Source organism: Suncus etruscus, chromosome 4 (genome assembly GCF_024139225.1).
Source record: "Suncus etruscus isolate mSunEtr1 chromosome 4, mSunEtr1.pri.cur, whole genome shotgun sequence".
Lineage (NCBI taxonomy): Eukaryota > Metazoa > Chordata > Mammalia > Eulipotyphla > Soricidae > Suncus > Suncus etruscus.
This window is the reverse complement of record NC_064851.1, coordinates 6,717,878-6,739,247: the sequence shown is the minus strand read 5'-3', so window position 1 is coordinate 6,739,247 and position 21,370 is coordinate 6,717,878. Positions and strand designations below refer to the sequence as shown.

General features: G+C 56.6%; 1 protein-coding gene across 1 annotated transcript in view; it reads right to left on the bottom strand.

The window, feature by feature from the left end:
• Positions 1–19,202, bottom strand: part of CACNA1I (calcium voltage-gated channel subunit alpha1 I) — an 81,068-nt gene extending 61,866 nt beyond the window's left edge. Inside the window, 2 exon segments of the mRNA XM_049771751.1 lie at positions 7,232–7,485; positions 19,048–19,202. Of these exon segments, the coding sequence (XP_049627708.1) occupies positions 7,232–7,465 (234 nt within the window). The 5' untranslated portion in view covers positions 7,466–7,485; positions 19,048–19,202.
• Between the last annotated feature and the right edge of the window lie 2,168 nt (positions 19,203–21,370).

Below are 21,370 nucleotides of genomic sequence, written 5' to 3'. Positions count from 1 at the left end.
GATGGATGGGTGGATGGGTGGGTGGATGGTGGATGGTTGGATGGGTGGAAGGGTGAATGGATGGATGGGTGGGTGGATGGATGGATGAATGGATAGGTGGATGGATGAATGATGGCTGAATGGATGGGTGGATGGATAGGTGGATGAATGGATAGATGGATGGATGGATGGATGGATGGATGGATGGATGGATGGATGGATGGATGGGTGGATGGGTGGGTGGATGGATGGATGGATGGGTGGATGGATGGGAGGGTGGGTGGGTGGATGAACAGATGGGTAGATGGATGGATGGGTGGGTAGATGGATGGGTGGGTGGGTGGGTGGATGGTAGATGGTTGAATGAATAAAAGAATGGATGGATGGATGGGTGAATGAAAGAATGGGTGGGTGGGTGAATGGATGAATGGGTCGGTGGATGGGTTGATGGGTGAGTGGATGAATGAATGGGTGGGTATGTGGATGGATGGGTGGATGAGTGGGTGGATGGTAGATGGTTGAATGGATGAAAGAATGAATGGATGGATGGGTGAATGGATGAATGGGTCGGTGAGTGGATGGATGAATAGATGGATGGGTGGGTGGATGGATGGATGGATGGTTGGGTGGGTAGATGGATGGACTAATAAATGAGTGGTTGGATAGATGGATGGTGAATTAATGGTGGGTAAATAGATGGATGGGTGATGGATGTATATGATGGGTGGATGGGTGGATAAATGGAAGTGGAACAGATGGCCGGCTGGACAGACAGGGATGTGGCTGCAAATGTAACTCAAGGAAAAGGCACCTCCAGGATCCAATGATCCATTGCCAAGACTTTGCAAGCCCCGGAAATCCCTCCATCCAATCCATGGGCCTGGTGCATCTGGTGCATCCGGCCTTTGGAGAGCTCCAGTGTGGAGAGGAGGTCTGTACCCCCACCCGAGACCCTCCCCTCCACATCAGGCTGTGCTGTAAGTCATCTCAGCGGCCTCTACAGCCAGAACTTTCCACTCCACGCTGATGATTCAAGCAGGGTCTGTGGCGCAAGATGCCTGGTCTCTCCCCTCTAGAAACAGGAACCAACCCACAGCCAAGTGGTTTCAGATTCACTGACACGCCTGCAAACAAAACCAACCCCCTAACCTCACTGTTTCAGCTTTAGTCCAACCTCCACCCTGCCGCCCTGATCTGGGATTTGAGCAGTTACGAGGCTTAGCATGGCAGAGTCTGGGATATTCAGTCCATCAACACCCCCCTGCTGCTCCCCAGATCTGCCCCCCAGCCCTGCACAAAAACTCTTACACTCACACAGCACCTCCTCCTGGCCCAGAGATGTCAAGACACCTCCCACGGTCACACAGTAATGGAAGGAAGGTTCTAGCTTGGGGCTTGGGAAAGAAGAGGGGAGGGGAGCAAAGGAGAGGGAGGGGGAAGCAGGAGACACTGCTGACACTGCCACCATCACCAGGAGAGATGAGTGGAAAGATCATCAGATTGTCAGCAAATCCAAGGCAGTCTGAGAGAGGAGAGCTTCTGCCAGGAGGGGCTGGGGTGGGGGACTGAGTGAGGAAGGGTTGAATAATCTCTTCAGTGACCGGCAGCCTTCAACTTGGGGGGGGGGGGCCTCGGGTCTCACTCCCAAGTGGGTGGCTGGGACAACCTCGTCTCATTCAGCCTGGAGCATGGTGCGGCCTCAGGAGCCCCGTCCTCCTCCCCAAATAGGGGGCTCCTGAGTCCTTCCCTGCTCCCCTCAAAGTGTCCTCCTCCTCTTCTCTCAGCCACACACAACACACACACACACACACACACACACACACACACACACACACACACACACACTCAGCTCAAAGTGCTCTCCCAAGCTCTGTCTTCACTGAAATGCATCAATCTGGGCCCGGAGAGATAGCACAGCGGTGTTTGCCTTGCAAGCAGCCAATCCAGGACCAAAGGTGGTTGGTTCGAATCCCGGTGTCCCATATGGTCCCCAGTGCCTGCCAGGAGCTATTTCTGAGCAGACAGCCAGGAGTAACCCCTGAGCACCGCCGGCTATGGCCCAAAAACTAAAAAAAAAAAAAAAAAAAAAAAGAAATGCATCAATCTCCTGCTTTTAAGCCCCCCTCATTGGGCAGGGACATCCCCCCACTCCCACCCCCACTCCCTGTCCAGCCAGGCTCACTTTTCCACCCTGGATGTGCTGTGACTCCCCAGCCCCAAATATGCTTCTCAGAAGGGTGAGGAGAGACCCAATCTTGGTCCTGTCTCCATATCAGGCTGGATGGACACCCCCAGGACCTCCAGCCACCCCCCAACACTTCCCCAATTTCCGCCTGCCAAGACTGTGCCCCCACCCACCCAGGCCCCCAGGCTGCACCTTCCTGGTCCCAGGCTCCACCCTCCCAGCCTCCCCCACCCAGGCTTTGCCCCCACACCACCGCAGAGGAGCCTTCACAGCCCACTGGCTCTATCACGCTCGGCTGGTTCCGCTGGCTCCACTAAGGCTAGCTCGGGGGAGGCAGCGCAGAGCATGGAAGGAGGGGGTCACAAGTCCCCCCCAGGCCAGCTCCAGATGGCCCTGAAGCCCTGGACAGAGTATGGCCCCCTGTGTCGACGTTGAACCCAAGAGCCTCACCTGGGCCACCAGGAACTGCAAGATCAGTCTCACTGGGACCAGAGCCATAGCACAGTGGGGAGAAGACTGACCTAGCATGCAGCAGCGACCCGGGTTTGATTCCCGGCATCCCATATGGTCACCAGAGACTGCCAGGAATGATTCTGAGCACAGAGCCAGAAGTTAGCCCAGAGCACTGACAACTGTGGTCCAAAAACCAAACCAAACAAGCAAAAAACAGAGCAATGTAGGTGAAAAAATAAACAGAGATGGGAAGTCAGACAACCTGAACTCTCTCCACCTCTAACGCATGTGCTGGGCAAGCAGAGAAAAGGGATCCACTTCTCTGAGCCTCTTTTCTTCAGTGGGGGGCTAGAAGAGCAGCTGCCCCCAAAGAAGGGGATGATGGGTTAAAAGGAATGAACAATCAGAGTGACACCAGAGCACATCCCTTGTGTAGGACACAAGGCTGAAAGGCTTGTAGGAATCTGCTCTCTGCCTCATTCATTGCCTCTTTGCGGAGAGGAAAAATCTAACACCCAAAGGAGCCTGGGAGGGGAAAACCAGGCAACAGCAGCCAATTCTTCTCAAACAGTGGTTCCGCACCTCAGGCTCTCAAAACCTAATCTAGGGTGAAAATTAAGGTTCCAATTGATTAGTCAGGCTGCTGGGGGGGAGGGAGTGCAGGAGGATGCGGTGATGGATTTGTAATGTCTGCACTGGTGAGAGTGAAGCTGCCAATACTGCCACTGGCAACAGAAACTGGCAACAGAACCGGAGAGATAGCATGGAGGTAGGGTGTTTGCCTTTCACGCAGAAGGACAGTGGTTCGAATCCCAGCATTCCATATGGTCCCTGAGCCTGCCAGGAATGATTTCTGAGCGTAGAGCCAGGAGGAATCCCTGAGCACTGCTGGTGTTACCCAAAAACAAAACAAAAAAGAAAAGAAGAGAAGAGAAGAGGAAAAGAAACATTCCTCTAAGCCCACTTAAGGGGCCCGCTGGCCTTTGCCACAGGCTTATAAGCATACATGGGGCTTATTTCTAGCCTCCAAGGATCCATGTGCCCACACATGTTGGTTTTCACTTTTATTTTTCTTCATCCTTCCTCCACATCCTCTCATTGTTTTTAACACTGCTATGATCAGGGGTCCTGTCTCAATCACACATCAGGCCACCATGCTCAAGGCTGCCATTCCCTTAGCTGCAGAGTTTCACATGCCTGCTCTCCAAGGCTCCTGCTCTTTTTTTTTTGGGAGGGGGGTTGGGCCACCCATTTGACACTCAGGGGTTACTCCTGGCTATGTGCTCAGAAATTGCCCCTGGCTTGGGGGGACCATATGGGACGCCGGGGGATCGAACCGCAGTCCTTCCTTGGCTAGCGTTTGCAAGGCAGACACCTTACCTCTAGTGCCACCTTCCCAGTCCCAGGCTCCTGCTCTTGGCCAAGGCAGCTGAGAGACGGTTGCAAAGCTTGCCAAGGGTCAAACTTCCTGGTCGTGGCACACACGCTTCTCTATAATTGTGGAGTCCCAGAGGAGACGGTAACCCCTTCTTTTGTAATCCTTGCACACCTGGCTGTGTTGATACAGCCAAAAATCCCCACTGCACCTCACCTGGGGAATTTCTCAAGGACAGATCTGCCTCTGTTGGGCCAGACATATATGGGAAGCCTAGGATTCCAACTCACAGCCACATGCTTGCAGGGCAGGTGCTCTGAGTTCCTGTGTAGTTTTTCCAGGCCCTGCACGCGCTTTAGGTACTACTTTAGGCTTTAGGGCAGTCCTGAGAATGGGGGTATCACCAGTCCATTCGGCAGGGTGTAAACGGGGCTCAGAGAGGCTGAGAAAGCGGCCTGAGATTACTCAGTGTCAGCGCCCTTCAGTCTGGGGCAAGCTTCCAGCACTTTCCATGAGCGACAGGCACCTGGGCCTCCTCCTGACCACAGAGCACTGTTGTTCGAGATATCTCAGCCCAGACACCACCTAGCAGAAGCCCCAGCTGACCTCACATGCGGCAGCAGGCCCAGGATGGGCAGGGAGCAGGGCTGGCATTTGGGCGATCGGGTCCTTCCCACTCGCTCTCGGCTTCAGCAAGGGTCCCTGGCTCTGCTGGCCTAGCTGAGTCAGGCGGTGGGTGACTCAGGGCCTCGCTCTGGGCGGGAAGGAAGAGACGCTGAGTCAGGGACGCTTCAAAGAGCGGCTGGCAAAGGGCCAGACCCCCAGGCCACGGACCGAGGCACTCGGCTCCAGAGAGGGGCCAGCTCTGAGCACGCCCACCACCCGCCTGGGCCCTGATGCCCTCATGGGTTATCCCTGTGGGATCTTGGGGGTCTATGGCTTCCTGATTGTTTTGTGTTAGGAGCCATACCTAAAGATGCTGGGGGGAGCATGCAGAGCTAGGGAATTGTGCAGTGCTGGGGTGCTATGCAGTGTTGAGACTGTGTGGTGTTAGCGGGTTTTTTATTACTGGGGGGCCATGCAGTATTGGGGGATTGTGCAGTACTGGGAGGCCATGCAGTGCTGGGGGCCAAGCAGTGCTGGGGGGTCTGCAGTGCCGAGAGATTTTGATCTTCCAGGCCTCCGTGGGGTCAAGATATGGAGCAGAACCCCAGGTGAAGTAGATATGGCCACTGACATTTAGGGACCTGAAATGCCCCACATCCTGCAACTTGCAAGACTGCCCAGACCCCAGAACAGAGTCCCCACCAAATGCTGGAGTTAGTGAATTAGGCACAGCCCCCAAAACTCCCAATGAGGGGTGGCCAAGGGCAGGTTTACGGCCAGGGAAGACCCCAGTGTTCTTGGCTTCCAAAGAGGCGACCACAAGAGACCAGAGCAATAGCACAGTGATAGTAGCCTTGCAGGCATCACCAACCCCGGACAAACCCCGGTTCAAATCCCGGCGTCCCATATGGTCCTCCAAGCCTGCCAGGAGCTATTTCTGAGCACAGAGTCAGGAGGAACCCCTGAATGCCACTAGGTGTGGCCCCAAAACAAGCAATAACAAACAAACCAAAGATACTGCCACAAGCCCAGCTGGTCACCCCAAGATCAAGTTTCTGCCTCAGAGCTCCTGAGACAACAGCCACTGGGCTCAAGGCCACGGAATAGCATGTCCCACCATGTTGCTTCCATGGGTGTGGGCTCAGGGGCATGAGCACCCAACTGTACCATTACTGCACCCCCAAATGGTACCTCTGCAGCACCCCAAACCACATCACCATAGGTACCCCCAAACTGCTCCACCATGGAGCCCCAAGCTATACCATTGTGACATCCCTAAACTGCATCATGGTGACACTTTAAGAGGCATCTCCATGGACCGAACCTCTGGGGAACTCGGAGCCGGACAGTTTGAGCCCCAGAAACTAAGTGTTTCGGTTAGGTCCCTAGTGAGACACCCCAATGGGTGTCACTACTCTAGGGAATTGGGGCCTCTCGGTCCATGAGACCTTTGGGAGGCCAATAGGGAACTGTCCCCTTCCAATCCTCTGGGTCCTCCTCCACCACCCCTGCCCTGTGGGCTACCCTACAGACAAGGGGCCTCCAGCTGACTGGAACTGGGGCCTCTGACAGAGAGTTAGAATTCAGCCTCATCAACCCTTTCCATGCGTGGATTCTGCATGCTGGCCCAGGGCAGGACTGAGACTAGAGAGCTGGGGCAGAGGTGAGGCTGGGAGAGCTGGAGGGAGATTGAGAAAGCTGGGGCAGGGGTGAGTCTACGGGAACTGGGAAGGGGTGAAACTGGGAGAGCTTGGACAGGGGTGAATCTGGGGGAGCTCCATAAAAGGGGGGCGCGTTTGACCTCGGCAAACACTGTCAAAACAAGCTAAGCCCTGTGTTTATGTCTCTGTATGTCTCTGGAGCTGAGAGTTGCTGTGTCCTGCTTCAAACCCTGCTTCGAAAAGCTATGCATTGCAAAACGTGCTCATTGAAGCCACTCATCCAGACATCACCTCCGATTAAAAAATCAGCTCAAATTAGTTTATATATTTTTGTTTTGCGGGTTAAAGTTTTTTTTAATAAAGATACTATTTACAGTCGTGGAGGGTGCAAAAAATGTTTTCTTCTTCCTAGGGGGGCATGACAGAAAATAATTGAGAAGCACTGGTCTAGGAGAACTATGACAGGGGTGGGTCTAGGAGAGCTGGGGCAGGGCTGAGGCTGGGGAGCTAAACCATAAGCCATTAGATGTGAGGTTGGTCATGAATACACAGGCCTGGGGCCTAGCGGGGGGACACTGGGCTCTCCTCCAGGGAGCAGAGAAAGGTCCCGCCAACACACGAGCTGACTAGATTCGCACTGGCGGCACAGACAGGGGCAAAACTGCTGCTTCAGGAGAGACACAGTGAGGACAGGCTGGAGTGTGTGGCCGGGCTCCCCCATCACGGCTTTCATCAGTGTCAGCCAGGCAGCAGCCAGGTCAGACCTCACTCTGGCCTTGGGCCCTCCACAAAAAAACCCACCAGCCACTCCAGAACGTTCCACCCATCTTCCTCAGTGCCTCTGCGCCACAACCACCCCCAGACCCTTAGCTTGCTCACCACTGCACCCTGCAGCCTCCACCTAGGCCTCAGGCTCCTCCAGGAGCAGTCCCCCCAACCCCAGTCCAGACCAGCCCCATGGGGCCAAGGATATGGGTTACAGACCATCTTGATGCACCAGTTCCGGGGGCTGGTGGTCTGGCGCAAGCAGAAGAAGGCCACGGGTGCCAGGTCTGGGTGAGGGATGTCGGGGTCCGGGTTGGCTCCATCCAGGGGCACCTCGAGGCCTGGTGGGGACGGAGGGGGACTCCGGGGCCCTGGTTGCTCTGTGACCCCGGGCTCGGCCTCGGGCGCCGCAATGGAGGGCAGCGAGGGGCATTCGTCCATGTCAGCAGCCAGCGGGGACCCTGGGGAGACAAGGAGGGGGCACGTGGGTACAGGTCTGGCACCTCTGCCCCAGCCCAGACCCCCAACCCTGCACAAGCCCAGACCAAGAGCAGGAGGAAGAGCAGGATTCTCTTCAGGGCAGGGGGAGGGGCCAGTCCCAGATGCAAAGCTGGGAAGGAGCACTGTTCTCAGAGCACAGCTGTGCCCCAGTTATCTGGCTGTGCCGTGATAAATAACCATGTGCCAAATAACCATGAGTTATTTGGTTGCACCAAGAGTTATCCAGTTGGATTGTACCATGCGTAGTCTGGTTGGGCCATGAGTTCTATAGTTGTACTGTGAGTTACCTGGTTGGGTTGTGGTTTTATTGTTTTTTGGTTTTGTTTTTGGGCCACACCCAGCGGTGCTCAAGGGTTTCTCCTGGCTCTGTGCTCAGAAATTGCTCCTGGCAGGCTATGGGATGTCAGGATATGGGATGTCGGGAATCGAACCTGGGCTTATCCCAGGTGGGCCACATGCAAGGCAAATGTCCTACCGCTGTGCTATTGCTCCCGCCCCTGGTTGGGTTATGTTGAGTTCTCCAGTACCCGAATTATCCGTTTATGCCCTGAATGGTCCCTAAGTCAGAGACTCCTCTGCTCTTCGATGAAGGGAACCCCAAGAGCAGTGGTCCTCAAACTATGGCCTGTGGGCCACATATTGTATTTGTATCTGTTTTGTTTCTTCATTGCAAAATAAGATCTATGCAGTGTGCATAAGAATTCGTTCATAAGTTTTGTTTTTACTATAGTCAGACCCTCCAATGGTCTGACAGACAGTGAACTGGACCCCTGTTTAAAAAGTTTGAGGACCCCTGCCCAAGAGTGATCTGAGCACAGACTTGGCACACAGGAGTCTGGGTGTCCCACAACAGCACCACAAAGTCCCCTGAGGATTAAGCTCTCAAACTCTAAATTGGGAGTGCTCCCGGGAACATCACCGGATGTGATCCCAAATCCCCTCTCCCCAACATTTTTAACTTAAGCATGTGAGGGGAAAATTTCCAGAAGAAAAAGAAAGTGGCAAAAGCCTGATGATTGCCAGGATGATTGCCTTGAGGAAAGGAGGGTGTGGCGGAAATTGTAGGAAGAGGCGGTGCATGCTGGGAGGAATCAAGGAGGACTTCTCTGAGAAGGAGACACCCAAGCTGGCGGGCTATAGCTGAGCCCACCAAAGACCAAAGATGTACCAATCTCTTTGCTTTGCCAACTGGAGAAACTGAGGCTGAGGAATGGAACAGACACAACAGCCGGGTGAGAGCAGAGACAGAACTCAGTTCCTGGCCACATTGCTGCGTGACTTCTATAATCAGACTGATGTTTCTTGGATCTGGGGACCCCCCCCCCCATTTTCCCCTGGCACCTCCAAACCAGGGAGCTGGTCCTACCACCAGCTCAGGCTTCTTCTACCCAGTCTTGGGGTTGGGCTGGGCCTGACCAGCACCCAGAAAGGCAACTCTGCCTGATTCCCCGAGAAGGAAGCGGGGTGCCCAGGTCATACAGTCAGGGAGCAGGAAGGAGTAGCAGGTTTGTGAAAGCCTGCCCCCAGCACCCACCTACTGACTGTCCACACTCAGAAAGGTTCCCACCGTGGCTCCAGGAACCACCAAGGAAGGACAAAGAAGCCACTTTGTTCAAGTTCATTCTCAAGTTCATTCCCTGTCCTTGCTGACCTCGCTGACCCAAAGGGGTTTCCTTCCCGCCTTCGAATGAATTCTTGTCTACCGGGGTCCCGGGGGCCCCAGAACCCTGGGAGCTGTCGAGGAGACCCGGTTCCCTGGCGTCAGCCCAGCTGCAGCCTGCAGCTGCCAAAGCTGTCAGCCACGCCGCCCGCCCAAGCTGATCTGTCTGGACGTTTCTCTGGCTCCCGGGGGCACAGGCAGGAGTTGGCTGGTTCTGAGCCTCCCCGCTCCCCCTGCGCTCTGGGCTTCGCTCTCCTGCCAGCCAAGCCGCCACGGGCCTTACATAAGCGCCCGGGCACCTCGGCCAGCCACGTGCCCGACACTGGGCAGAAAAGCACGTTCCCTGGGGTCGCCTCTGGACTGTTTGCAAAGTGCCAACCCCTTGGGGACCCCCCCCATGCCAGCCACCGTCTCTCCTCCATGTTGCCAGACAGATCCAAAGGTGCCAGCGGGCTGCCCCAGGCCAGATGTGCTCATCTGCTTCCACCCACCACCACCCAGCTCACCCTCCGCCATCTCCCCTGCCCCGCAGGTCCCCATCATCCGCCCAGTAAATATTGCCTGAGTCGCTACTACGTGCCGGCTCTGCCCACCCCCCTCCCCTGGGTTTCCATAGCTCTGATCACGTCAAACCCCATCGTGGAGGTATTTATATCTTTATAATCTAGCATCTGTCTCTCTCATCTCATGCCGAGGGGGACTCTGGCCCGCTTCCTTCTCTGCCGTGTGCCCCGGCACCTAGAACAGTGCCTGGAACATGCATGCTGCTTCGGGACTCTTGGTGAAGGAATGGAGTGTAAATGCTAGAAGTGAGTATGACTGGGAGGAAGGCAGGCACGAGAAGACACCGGGAGGCAGTGCCCGGTGAAATGCGGACAGGGAACTGGTGAGGATAAAACAGCAACCGACATGCAGCTGCAAGGGTGGAGTCGTGTGGAATAGCGCTAGAGCTCAGGGCAGGCTCACGAGACCCTGGAGAGCCCTCACTTGCCCTGAGAGGGTCAGGAGAGGTGGAGCAAGGGGTAGGTTCCCAATGCAAGCAGGTGGCCCAGTATACCATCGAGCATGCCAGTGTCCTGGCACAACTGCACAGTCATTTGTTTGCCTTCTGTCCCGCAGTGCTGTTTAAAGTTGTTTAAAGCTTTTGTGTAATGCTCTGACCTCACACCCCTATTACTATGTCACTGAAAGACCCTGACCACCACCACCATGCCTCTGACCTGCTCCCAACACCCACCAGCCTCCTCCCTCTGACCTGCTCCCAATGCCCACCAGCCTCTGCCATCTGACCTGCTCCTATTGCCCACCAGCCTCCTCTCCTCAACTGCTCTCAGTGTTTACCAGCCTCCTCCCTCAGACCTGCTCCCTGCGTCCACCAGCCCCCAGTGGCCTCTTCCCACGCCGCAGCCCAGCTCCTGTCCCCACCAGTCATTGGAGCTCTCGGACGCTGGATCTGAGCCCCGTCCCACAAGGGGCTCATGTTAGGTGCCAGCAGTGATGAGTTCAAACTCAAGGCCCCTGAACCCTGAGTGTCCCCCTGTGTGTATTCGGGAAGGGGTGCAATGATGCGGGACCGAAGGCCCCGGGCAGCCTGTGTGTAGGCAACATGGCACAGCCCACACTGGGACCTCTCCCACCTTGGCCAGCCTCACAGCAGATCCCAGGGGGTGTGGGTGTGCAAGGCTCAAGAACCCACAGAAAGGTGCCTGAGCATGAATGGGTGACCCTCAGGGGTCAGCTGAGGGACTGTCATCCCCTTGTCCCCACCCATTATCTTCACCACCCAGAGCATCACGTCCACCATCACCACCATCTAGATAAAACCTCCGTCTTCCCTTTGCCTCCATCACCAGCAAAACCATCACTATTCTCACTATTCCCACCAAAACCAATGTATCACCATCTCCATCACTCCTGCGACCCCCATGATCTCATCGCTTCCATCTCCATCACCCCCATGCTGCCATTCCCTCCCAACCCCCATCACCCCATGACCTCTAGCATCTCCATAACCCCCATGACCTCCATCAACCTCAGTCACTCTCACCTCCATCACCCCGCCACTATCACTTCCATCACCCCCATGACCTCCATTACCCATCACCCATGACTCCATCATCTCCATCATTTTCATCTCCATCTCTTTCAATTCCATCATCCCCATGACCTCCATTTCTATCATCTTCATCACCATTACTTCCATCACCTCCATGACCTCCATCACCCCCAATGGCTCCATCATCTCCATCAACCCCGATCTCTATCGATCTCACCTCCATCAACCCCAGGACCTTCATTTTCATCACCTCCATCACCATCATTTCCCTCACCCCCATGACTCCATCACCTTCATCACCATTACTTCCATCACCCCCATGACCTCCATAATCCCAATGGCTCCATCATCTCCATCAACCCCTATCTCTATTGATCTCACCTCCATCAACTCATGACCTTCATTTTCATCACCTCCATCATCATCATCATCTCCATCACCCCCATGACCTCCATCACCCATCATCCCATGACTCCAGCATCTCCATCACTATCACCTCCATCATCCCCATCATCCCCATGACCTCCATTTTCATCATCTCCACCACCATTACTTCCATCACCCCCAATGGCTCCATCATCTCCATCAACCCCGATCTCTATCGATCTCACCTCCATCAACTCCATGACCTTCGTTTTCATCACCTCCATCACCATCATTTCTCTCACCCCCATGACTCCATCACCTCCATCACCATTACTTCCATCACACCCATGACCTCCATCACCCCAATGGCTCCATCATCTCCATCAACCCCGATCTCTATCGATCTCACCTCCATCAATTCCATGACCTTCATTTTCATCACCTCCATCATCATCATCTCCATCATCCCCATGACCTCCATCACCCATCATCCCATGACTCCAGCATCTCCATGACTATCATCTCCACCACCCTCATGACCTCCATCAACCTCCATCTCAATCACTCTCACCTCCATACCCCCATGACCGCCATTTTTATGGCCTTCATCACCATCATTTCCATCACCTCCATGACTTCCATCACCCATCACCCCATGATTCCATCATCTCCATCACTCTCACCTCCATCATCTCCATCACTTCCATTTCTATACCCCATCACCCTCATGACCTCCATCATCTCTATCACCCCCATGACCCGCATCATCTCCATCGATGTCTATCTCCATTGCTCTCACATTTATCACCCCAATGACCTTCATTTTCATCACCTCCATCACCATCATCTCCATCCCCCCCAATGACTCCATCACCTCCATCACCATTACTTCCATCACCTCCATGACCTCCATTACCCCAATGGCTCCATCATCTCCATCAACCCCTATCTCTATCGATCTAACCTCCATCAACTCTATGACCTTCATTTTCATCACCTCCATCACCCCATCATCCCCATGATCTCCATCACACCCATCTCCATCCCTCTCACCCCCATATCCTCATGACCTTCATTCTCACCTCCGTCACCAGCACCTCCTTCACCTCCACAACCCATGAGCACCCCAGCTCAGCACTACAGTAGCTCTACCGAGAAGGACCTTCTGGGCTTCGTGGCCTTCATCCTCACCCAATCCCATGATACACAGTCCAAGCATGTTACGATTTGGTGGCGAAGGCATGACAAGGAGTCAGCAATGCTTGAAGTCACCCAAATGTGTAGGGTCCCAGTCTATGTCCCCATTCCTGGGATGAACCCTTCACCCAGGCACCACCAGAACAATGAGATGTGTCCTGGTCTCAGGATCTCCATGAGCCCACCAGGAAGTCAGCAGCACCCTGCTGGCCTGGCCGGGTGGGAGTTGGGGTCTCCCCAGTCTGGGGGGAAGCTGCCTCCAGACTCTCCCATGGCTCCCCATCAGCCTCAGATAGGGAGTGGGGAGACCCCTTGTCTGCAGAGCTAAGAGTCCTGGTGAAGCCCACCAGATGGGTGTGTATGGAGTTGTGAGTTTGTGTGTGCTGGTGCGTCCCATCCGAGGGATGTATGCTAGATGTGCGCGGGTGCAGGGACTGTGGTGTATGTGTGTATAAATCTGTATATGGTGTCTATGGCGTGTGAGTGAGTGCAGTGTAGATGTGTGAATGTACATGAGATGTGTACGGGCTATGCCGTGAGAATATGTGTGGGATGTGACGTGTGTGAGTGGAGGGGTGCCATATGCATGAGGTCACTGTGGTGTGGACTCAAGGAGTTGTGTGAGATGTGTGCAGTACGTGTGGGATGTGTGGGTATATGAAGTCCGTGTGCTGTGTGTGTGTGTCATGTGAGGTGTGCGAGTGTGTTCCGGTTCGTGAGGCACGTGTGAGTATGAGTTTGCGATATGTAAGATGTGTGTCCTGTGGATCACGTATTGTGAATCTGTGTGTGTGTGTGTGTGTGTGTGTGTGTGTGTGTGTTTTCACAGGAGACGAGTGCATTTTTTTCATCTCTTTTTCAACGAAACACCAGCAAATGTCACTGCTAGAAGAAAAAAGCAACAGAGTCACCCAGGAATATTAGAACCCTGGAATCTCCAACCCAGAACATTGCAGAACCATCCAGAAGTCCAGAGGCCCAGACTGACCACAGAAATGGTGGCACCACCACCACCCCACAGTGGTGTCAGCTCAGGTGCTGGGCCCCACTCCACTCCGCGCCCAACTCGGCTCAGCCATGCCCCAGCAGGGCTGCTGGGACCATGAATGGGGGTGAGTCACGAGACCCGAAGCATCCCACTCCTACCAGGGCCACAGGAGTCCTGGGTAATACCACAGGGTCTCCCACTGGGGCCTCTGGCACTTCGTGGGGGCAGATGCAAAAAGATGGAGCTGTGGGCCCGGAGAGATAGCACAGCGGCATTTGGCTTGCAAGCAGCCTATCCAAGACCAAAGGTGGTCGGTTCGAATCCCGGTGTGACCCATATGGTCCCTCGTGCCTGCCAGGAGCTATTTCTGAGCAGACAGCCAGGAGTAACCCCTGAGCACCGCCAGGTGTGGCCCAAAAACAAAAACAAAAACAAAAACAAAAAAGATGGAGCTGTGCAGTGGGAGTGAAAGCACAGTGGGGAGGGCGCTGGCCTTGCATGAGACCAACTAAGTGAAGTCTCAGATCCTCCATATGGTCTCCTGTACCGCCAGGAGTGCTCCCTGAGCACAGAGCCAGGAGTAAACTCTGAGCATGACCAGACTTGACTCAAAACCCATTTAAAAAAAAAAAAAGAACAAAACAACCCAAAGTGACCCAATTTATCCCCACCCTCACAGTCAGACACACACAATACAACACCTGCTGACAGACACACATTTTCCTGACAGAGCCCCCCAACTGTCACAGCACTCACACTCACACAGTGTGAGTGTTCATTCATTGCTCACATTCACACATGTTCACCCACACAGATCCATACTCATTTACACACACACACACACACACACACACACACACACACACACACCGCTGCATCTGGTTGCCTTTAGACAAGTGTTAGTGCAGCGGCAGGAAGCCTGTTTCTAGAACCTTCCAGCAGACCTCCTCAGCCCCAGAACCCTGCCTGCTCTCTTCCGCATCAGAGCCCCGCAGATCCGTGGTGACAGCCGGCCCACCCCAAACTTCGTGATGCGTCTGCCCTGCGCCCTTCACCGGTGCCCTGCGCCATTCCTGGGGAGGGGGTGGGGGGAAGCTCCCAGATCGGCTGCTCCTTGGGCCCCTGCACACCCAGGAACCAGCTCTACTCCTCCCCAAGCTGGCCCAGGCTGCTGACCCTGATTCACCCCGATTCAGCAAGATGGTAGTCGGGGTATGGGGGGATTCTTTGAAACAGCTGGGGAGCACCGAAGCATGAGTAAGAAGGCATAGGGGGCTCCCAGACCCTCGGGATCTCCCTCCCAGCTTTGTGACCAGATCCAGGCTGAAATGAAAGCTCAAGATCTGGCCCAAGGTCTGCAGTCTCCTGGGTGCCGTTCCCACCACGGCCCCCGCCCCCCATTTTACCCTCATCTCCAGCTGGGATCAACACCCCTCCCTGATGTCCAGCATGCTGGGATGGACCAGGGACCTCATTCCTGCCCAGTGCTTCGAGGTCAGGGCTCGCTTCTACAACGGGGGAAACTGAGGCACAGCGAGCTCCAGGAATTGTCCAAGTTCAAGAACTACTGAAGTACTGGAGCTGGAGCGATGGTTCAGCAGTAGGGTGTTTGCCTTGCACGCAGCTGACCCAGGACAGCGGTTCGATCCCCCTGTGTCCCATATGGTCCCCCAAAGCCTGGGGTGATTTCTGAGCACATAGCCAGGAGTAACCCCTGAGCATCACAGGGTATGGCCCAAAAACAAAACAAAACAAAACAAAAGTAACTACTGAAGTCCAAAAGCCGGAGTTTGGGTCTGGGAGCAAATCTTCTGGAAGTTGCAATCCAATGTCCCCACTGACCTCCTCCATCCCTGTCCCTATGCCTGAGATAGTCACTGGTTTTTGGGGCCCACCCTGGGGACACATGCCCCCCTCTAGTAGGGCTGCTCCTCCACCCAGTTCGATGCTAGAACCTTCCCCTGCAGGAGTTTCTGCTGATCCTTCTTTGCTCACTGGCCAAGAATTAGGGCTGAGTCTTCCCTGGGCCAACAGAGTGAGGTGGACCTGATATCTGAAAGCAGGGCACAAAGAGAACTGGGTCCAGAGTCCAGGGTGTGGGGTCCAGTCCCAGCTGTCCCCTCCCTGCCTCTCTCCTCACCAGCTTCTTTCTGTCTCACACAAGTTGCAAGCATGATTCCCTCTCCACCTGGGACAAGGACAAGCAAATGGGGAAAGAGATTTGGGAATCAGTGGGTAAAACACAGCATCTCTAGAAGTGCCCAGCTCAGCTCTGCTAAACCCTGGAAGGTCGGGGCTAGAGAGAGAGTACAGTGGGCAGGGTGCTTGCTTGCAGTTGCACAGGGCTAACAACTCCTAGTTCGGTCCCTGGTACCCCCAAGATGGTCCCCCAACCCCTTCCAAGAGTGATCCTTGAATGCAGAGCCGAAAGTATAATGTACCGCCAAGTGTGGCCCCAAAAACCTCTCCCCCCAAATAAAAAATAAACTCTGCAAAGTGGAACAATAGATGCTGAGTGCACAGGACAGGACACAGATGTCCCCGAGATCTAAGTGCCTCAGCCCTGTGACCAATTTAGGGCTCATTCATCCTGGACAAGACCCCTGAGATCAGAACCCCCTGTGTGAATGTGGCCCTCAACCTCTCAGGGATCAGATGTGGACCAGCTGGAGTGGAGCAATAGCACAGTGGGGAAGGCAAACCTTGCACAAGGTTGACCTGGGTTCGATCCCCTGCATCCCAAATGGTCCCCTAAACCTGCTAGGAGTGATTTCTGAGTGCAAAACCAGGAGAAACTCCTGAATGCTGCCAGGTGTGGCCCAAAAACAAAACCAATAAAAGAAAGGAAAGACCCGGATATGTTTCTTCAATGTACCAGCCAGGCCGGCCTGTGAATGGCACAGGCCTGGCACTGCCTACTTGCTCCCGAGCATCCATGCTTGCAAAGCCCCCCACAAGCTACACCCCCACCAGCACATGGTGCATCTCTCCCATCCTCGGGCACAAGGCAGGCAGGGGGGCAGGCCCTCCTAGGATCCATCTCATCCCTTCTGCTCACTGCCAGGCTCTGGCAAAACCAGAGCGCGTAGTAGATGCTTTGGTTAACACAAGAAGGGGGAATGTGACTTCTCTGAGCCGGTTCCTTGCTCTTGAGCCCCAGGACCCCGAGAGGCTGCAGGATTCACAAGGCCCAAAAAGCCACCACGCCACGGACCGACGGGCACAACTGCAGATGGCACACGTCACTGAGTCAGACATGGCCACCCACAGCACCAGGGCTCCCTGCACCCACTGACCCCCACCCTTGCAATCCCAGAACACCACCAGCCACTCCGGGCCCCAGGACACAGGACACAGCCAGGCCAGGCCCCGAGTCCAGGCCACTGGCGGAGTCTCGAGGGGCTCAGGGCTGGAGGGGGAGAGGGTAGTTGGGGGGAGGGCAAAGACGCTGCAGAGCCAGGGAGGAGGGGAGGAGGAAGAAAGGGGTCAAACTGAGGCAGGGCAAGAAAAGAAGCAGGGGGGAAGCACAGAGAGGGAAGAGGACCCCCAGCCTCATTTCCGAGGCCAGAGCCGAAAGCAACCCAGAAGAGCCACCACTATTTGGAGAAGGGCCCATAGGGCAGGGGGCATGGGAGCAGTGATTGGGGCCCAGACACATGTGAAGAGAGGCCGGGTGCAAGATGAGGGGGTCTGGTAGAGGGGCCGGGAGAGAGGACCCTATGGGCACCCACCTTGATGCCTGAGCAGCCAGGGGGAGAGAGGACATAGGGTGGCTGAGTGGGGCAGGGTCCATGCTCAGAGCCCCCACTGAGAGCATCATCGGACACTGGTCCCTTCTCCCTTCCTCCCCCTGAACCCCCAGTCAGGTATATCCTGTGCCATCACCCCAGGGTCCCCTCCCTCGGCCCAGTGGGAATGGCAGGGGCTGGGGGCAGCCAAAGGGGTCAGGACTGGGCCCCAGTGCTGAGGTTGAGCAGAAAGTTTGTCCAGAGGATGAAAATGAGTTCCAAGCAAATCCTTGCAGTCTTGGAGAGACCTGGTCCCAAAGGTGACCCCCCAGGACACAGACCCCCCCTCCCAGAGCAAGGCCAGACTCTCACCCAGTACCCACACGAGGGCTCAGCCCGGGTCTGCTGGGTCCAAATCTCTGGGTGGTGCATATGTAAAGGGAGCACCCCCAGTGGGAGGAACCAGGAGAGAGTAACCCCTGCTCATGTGACCTACCCGGGGGTCAGACCCCACTGCCAGTCGCCCAGGGCAGCCCTGCCTCCACACGCTGTGCCTCCCTCACGCCACGTACACGCACGTACACACACAAGAGTGGGAGAGGGCTCCCCACCCCACATGCGTGTCTCCTGCCCACCCCAAAGCACCCCCCAGGTCTCCGACGAAGAACAGCATCAGTGGATGCCTCAACCGAGCCCGGCCCTGCTTCGCAAGCCCCTACCCCAGGCAGCCAGCCCTCACCCACAGGGATCCCCACCTCTGCCGAGGCCTCTGGGGGCCCCCTCCACATCCCACAGAGCCCCAGAAAACAATTAAAATCCAATCATCATAAACACTCATTATATAACCAGCCCCAACCTGCTGAAAGGGGCTGCCTGTCACCCCCTTACCCTGGAGACTCGGATCCCACCCGGCCTGGCAGCCAGGCCCCGAGGCCTTGGGGACCTTGGGAGCTCCCAGGGGGAGGGTGGGTGCTGGTCAGGAAGACTGGGGGCTCCAGCCCAGTCCCAGGGGCCTCGGGAAGGAAAGTTCAACGCCGCCGGCTGGCTGGGATTCCCCCATATCCCATCCCGTCCCATCCCATCCTGTCCCCTCCGTGGCCACGCAGAGCCAAGCCGGGTCCGGGGTTGGACTCCCGTGCGCTCCGGGCGCGCTGCGCCCTGCGGCGGCCGGACAGACGGACAGACAGAAAGGACAGACAGCCTGGCCGCCGGACAGACAGCCCAGGCGGCCCCTGCCAGCCGCTGCCACCGCCTCGGACAGCCCTGACTTGTTGAATAAAACCTCTGCAGCGCTGCCTAGGCTTGGCACCGAGAGAACTTCGGTGGCCTTGGAGAGAGAAGGAAGGCAAGGCAGGCGCCGGTCAAAGTTTGGGCACCTGCCCGGGGCGCTCGGGGGAGCCGGGGAAGGCCAGGAGGCAACGCGGGGGGTCCCCCCCATTCCCCTTGTGCGCGGATCGAAGGGGAAAGGACCGGGCTGCACCCCGAGGCCCTCCTGCCCTCGCCCTCACCCTCCCTGCCCGAACCTACCTGGGCCAGCAGCCGGCCGGGCGGCGAGGGTCGCGCAGGCTGGAGACGGACGCGGGGGCGATGCGCGCGCGCGCCCCGAGGCCGGAGATCGCGGGGGACCCCCGGCCCCCCGCCGGCCAGCCAGCCAGCCACCCCGCCAGGGGGTCCCAGGAGCAGCTAGCTGAGTCCCTGCTGGGGCGCTCGGGGCCGCGGGCGGCGGGCGGCGGGCACCGGGGCCCGTGCCATGGCGCGCGCGCTGGGGATTCTAGCGGGGCGCGCGGAGTTGGAGGCGCGCGGGGCGCACGGGGCGCGGGGTCGGGCGGGCCAGTGGCTGGAGGTGGGGGGCCGGCCGCGACCCCCCGGCTGGCTCCCCCGGCGGGGCTGGCTGGGGCTGGGCGCGGGGTCTGCGGTGGAGCCCGGCTCGGTGCTGCGGGGACGTGCGGCGGCGGCGACACGGAGCCGCCCGCGTGCGAGGCAGAAGCGTCTTCTACTGACACCAAATGTCTTCGGGCGAAGCTGCAGGCGCGGGCTGCGGGAAGGGGGAGGCGGCGGGCGACAGACTGACAGACCCGCCCGCACCCCCCCCCAGGCCAGGAGCAGCCCCCCCAGCAGCACCCCCAGTCTGGCAGCCACCGCCTTGGAAATCCAAGGATGTCACCCGCCTGGAGAAGGTCGACCCTCTCCTCTCCTCTCCTCTCTTCTCCTCTAGGCAGGGGGGCTGCGTCATGAGTACAACAGCCAGGAGGGAGGGACCCCATGACTGGCCACCCCACCCCCGATTTCCCAAGCTGGGGAGTGGGGGGGCCCTTTCCCTCTGGATTTGGGAGTCCCCACTGGGAAGAAGCTTAGGAGAGGTGAGTTTGGGGAGGCGACCCCGAGAGAGGAGTGGCCACCCAGGGTTCCCAGCCTTGGAAGGAATGAGGGACTGAGCTAAAAGCAGGACGCCAGAGGTCACTTCTCTGCCCAGCAGCCTTCCTGCTTCTCTTCCAAACATGCCTTTTTTTTTTTTTCCTCTCAGCCCCTCCGGACTTGAAGGGAAGAGAGAGCCTCCTCCTCTTCTTCTTCCTCCTCCTCCTCCAACTCCTCCTTCTCCTCCTCCAGGCAGGCTCCCAAGGCAAGTCCCAAGTGGAGAAGGGACCTCTTGGTCCAACTGCACATACATGATCCAGCTCTGCATTCCCTCTATCAGCTGATGAAACCAGCCTCTCCTGGCACCCCTGGAGAGCAAGGATTCCCCAGCACATGTGTATGCACGCATACACACACACACACACACACACACACACAAACACACACACACACACGTTTCCACCCACTTATGGATGGGGCGGATCTCAGAGCCTGCAGTGTCCTTAGATCTGTCCCAAACCAAGTATAAAGCTCAGGACCCTCCCAATAGACAAAATTGACTGTCACCCCTAAACTCAGGAAGCATCCCAGGCACTCCCCAAGACACTGACCCAGGGGTCCATCAACAGAGCTGTCCCCCATCCTGGCCCCCTCTCTGAACTGGGTCATTAGCTCAGCCTCTGCACCCCACCTCCCTGCCTCAGGCACGGGTCAGTGGCGGGCACGGCTCTGGGTCTCTCTGGGCAAGGCTGGAGGGGGCTGAGGGGTTCAGGGGTCGACCCAGCGACACCTCTAAGTTGGGTCCCCTCAGATTTGCTTCCTGAGCATCTTAGCACCCTGCTTTGCCCTTTGTGAAACGAGGTGAGCCCCTGACTGCAGACAGCAAGCAGTCTGCTCTCCCCTAGTCCCTTGTAACTACCCCCTCAAGACTTTATCCCTCCCTGCTGCTCCTTCTGGCAGAAGGACAGGACAGACATCTGTCTGTGTGTCCCCAAACCACAGCACAAGGTCATGCGTAGATATGTGAGCTGGGCTGGGTGCCCGAGACTGATTTTAGCACCCAGGGGTCTTCTAAAAGAGGCTGAAGGGGGCCTTGCAGGACTGTAAGGTGGGGGGGGCAGCATAACACATTACCTGGGGACAGAGAAGAGGCACAGAGGTGGATAAGTGGGGGCCAGCCCCAGAGGGAATGACCACCATGGTCGCCCATCATGGCCATTGTCCACAAGTGTCCATAGGGGTCCCAGGCACATATGAAACTGTGGGCTCATCCCCGGCATCCCACACCCCCAAAAAAGGCCACAGGAGACTTTGGAAAGCATCTGGGTAAGTTCTCAACAGCCACCACCCCACCTACCAGCTCACCTGGGGTGCAGCCTCTCCCTCTATGGGGGTCCCCTGAGTTGTGACATTTCCAGTGATTCAAAGTTTTTTGTTTTCTCTGAGAAGGAGGATTTGTGCAGGGCTCTGTGCTCAGGGGTCACTCATAGCGGGC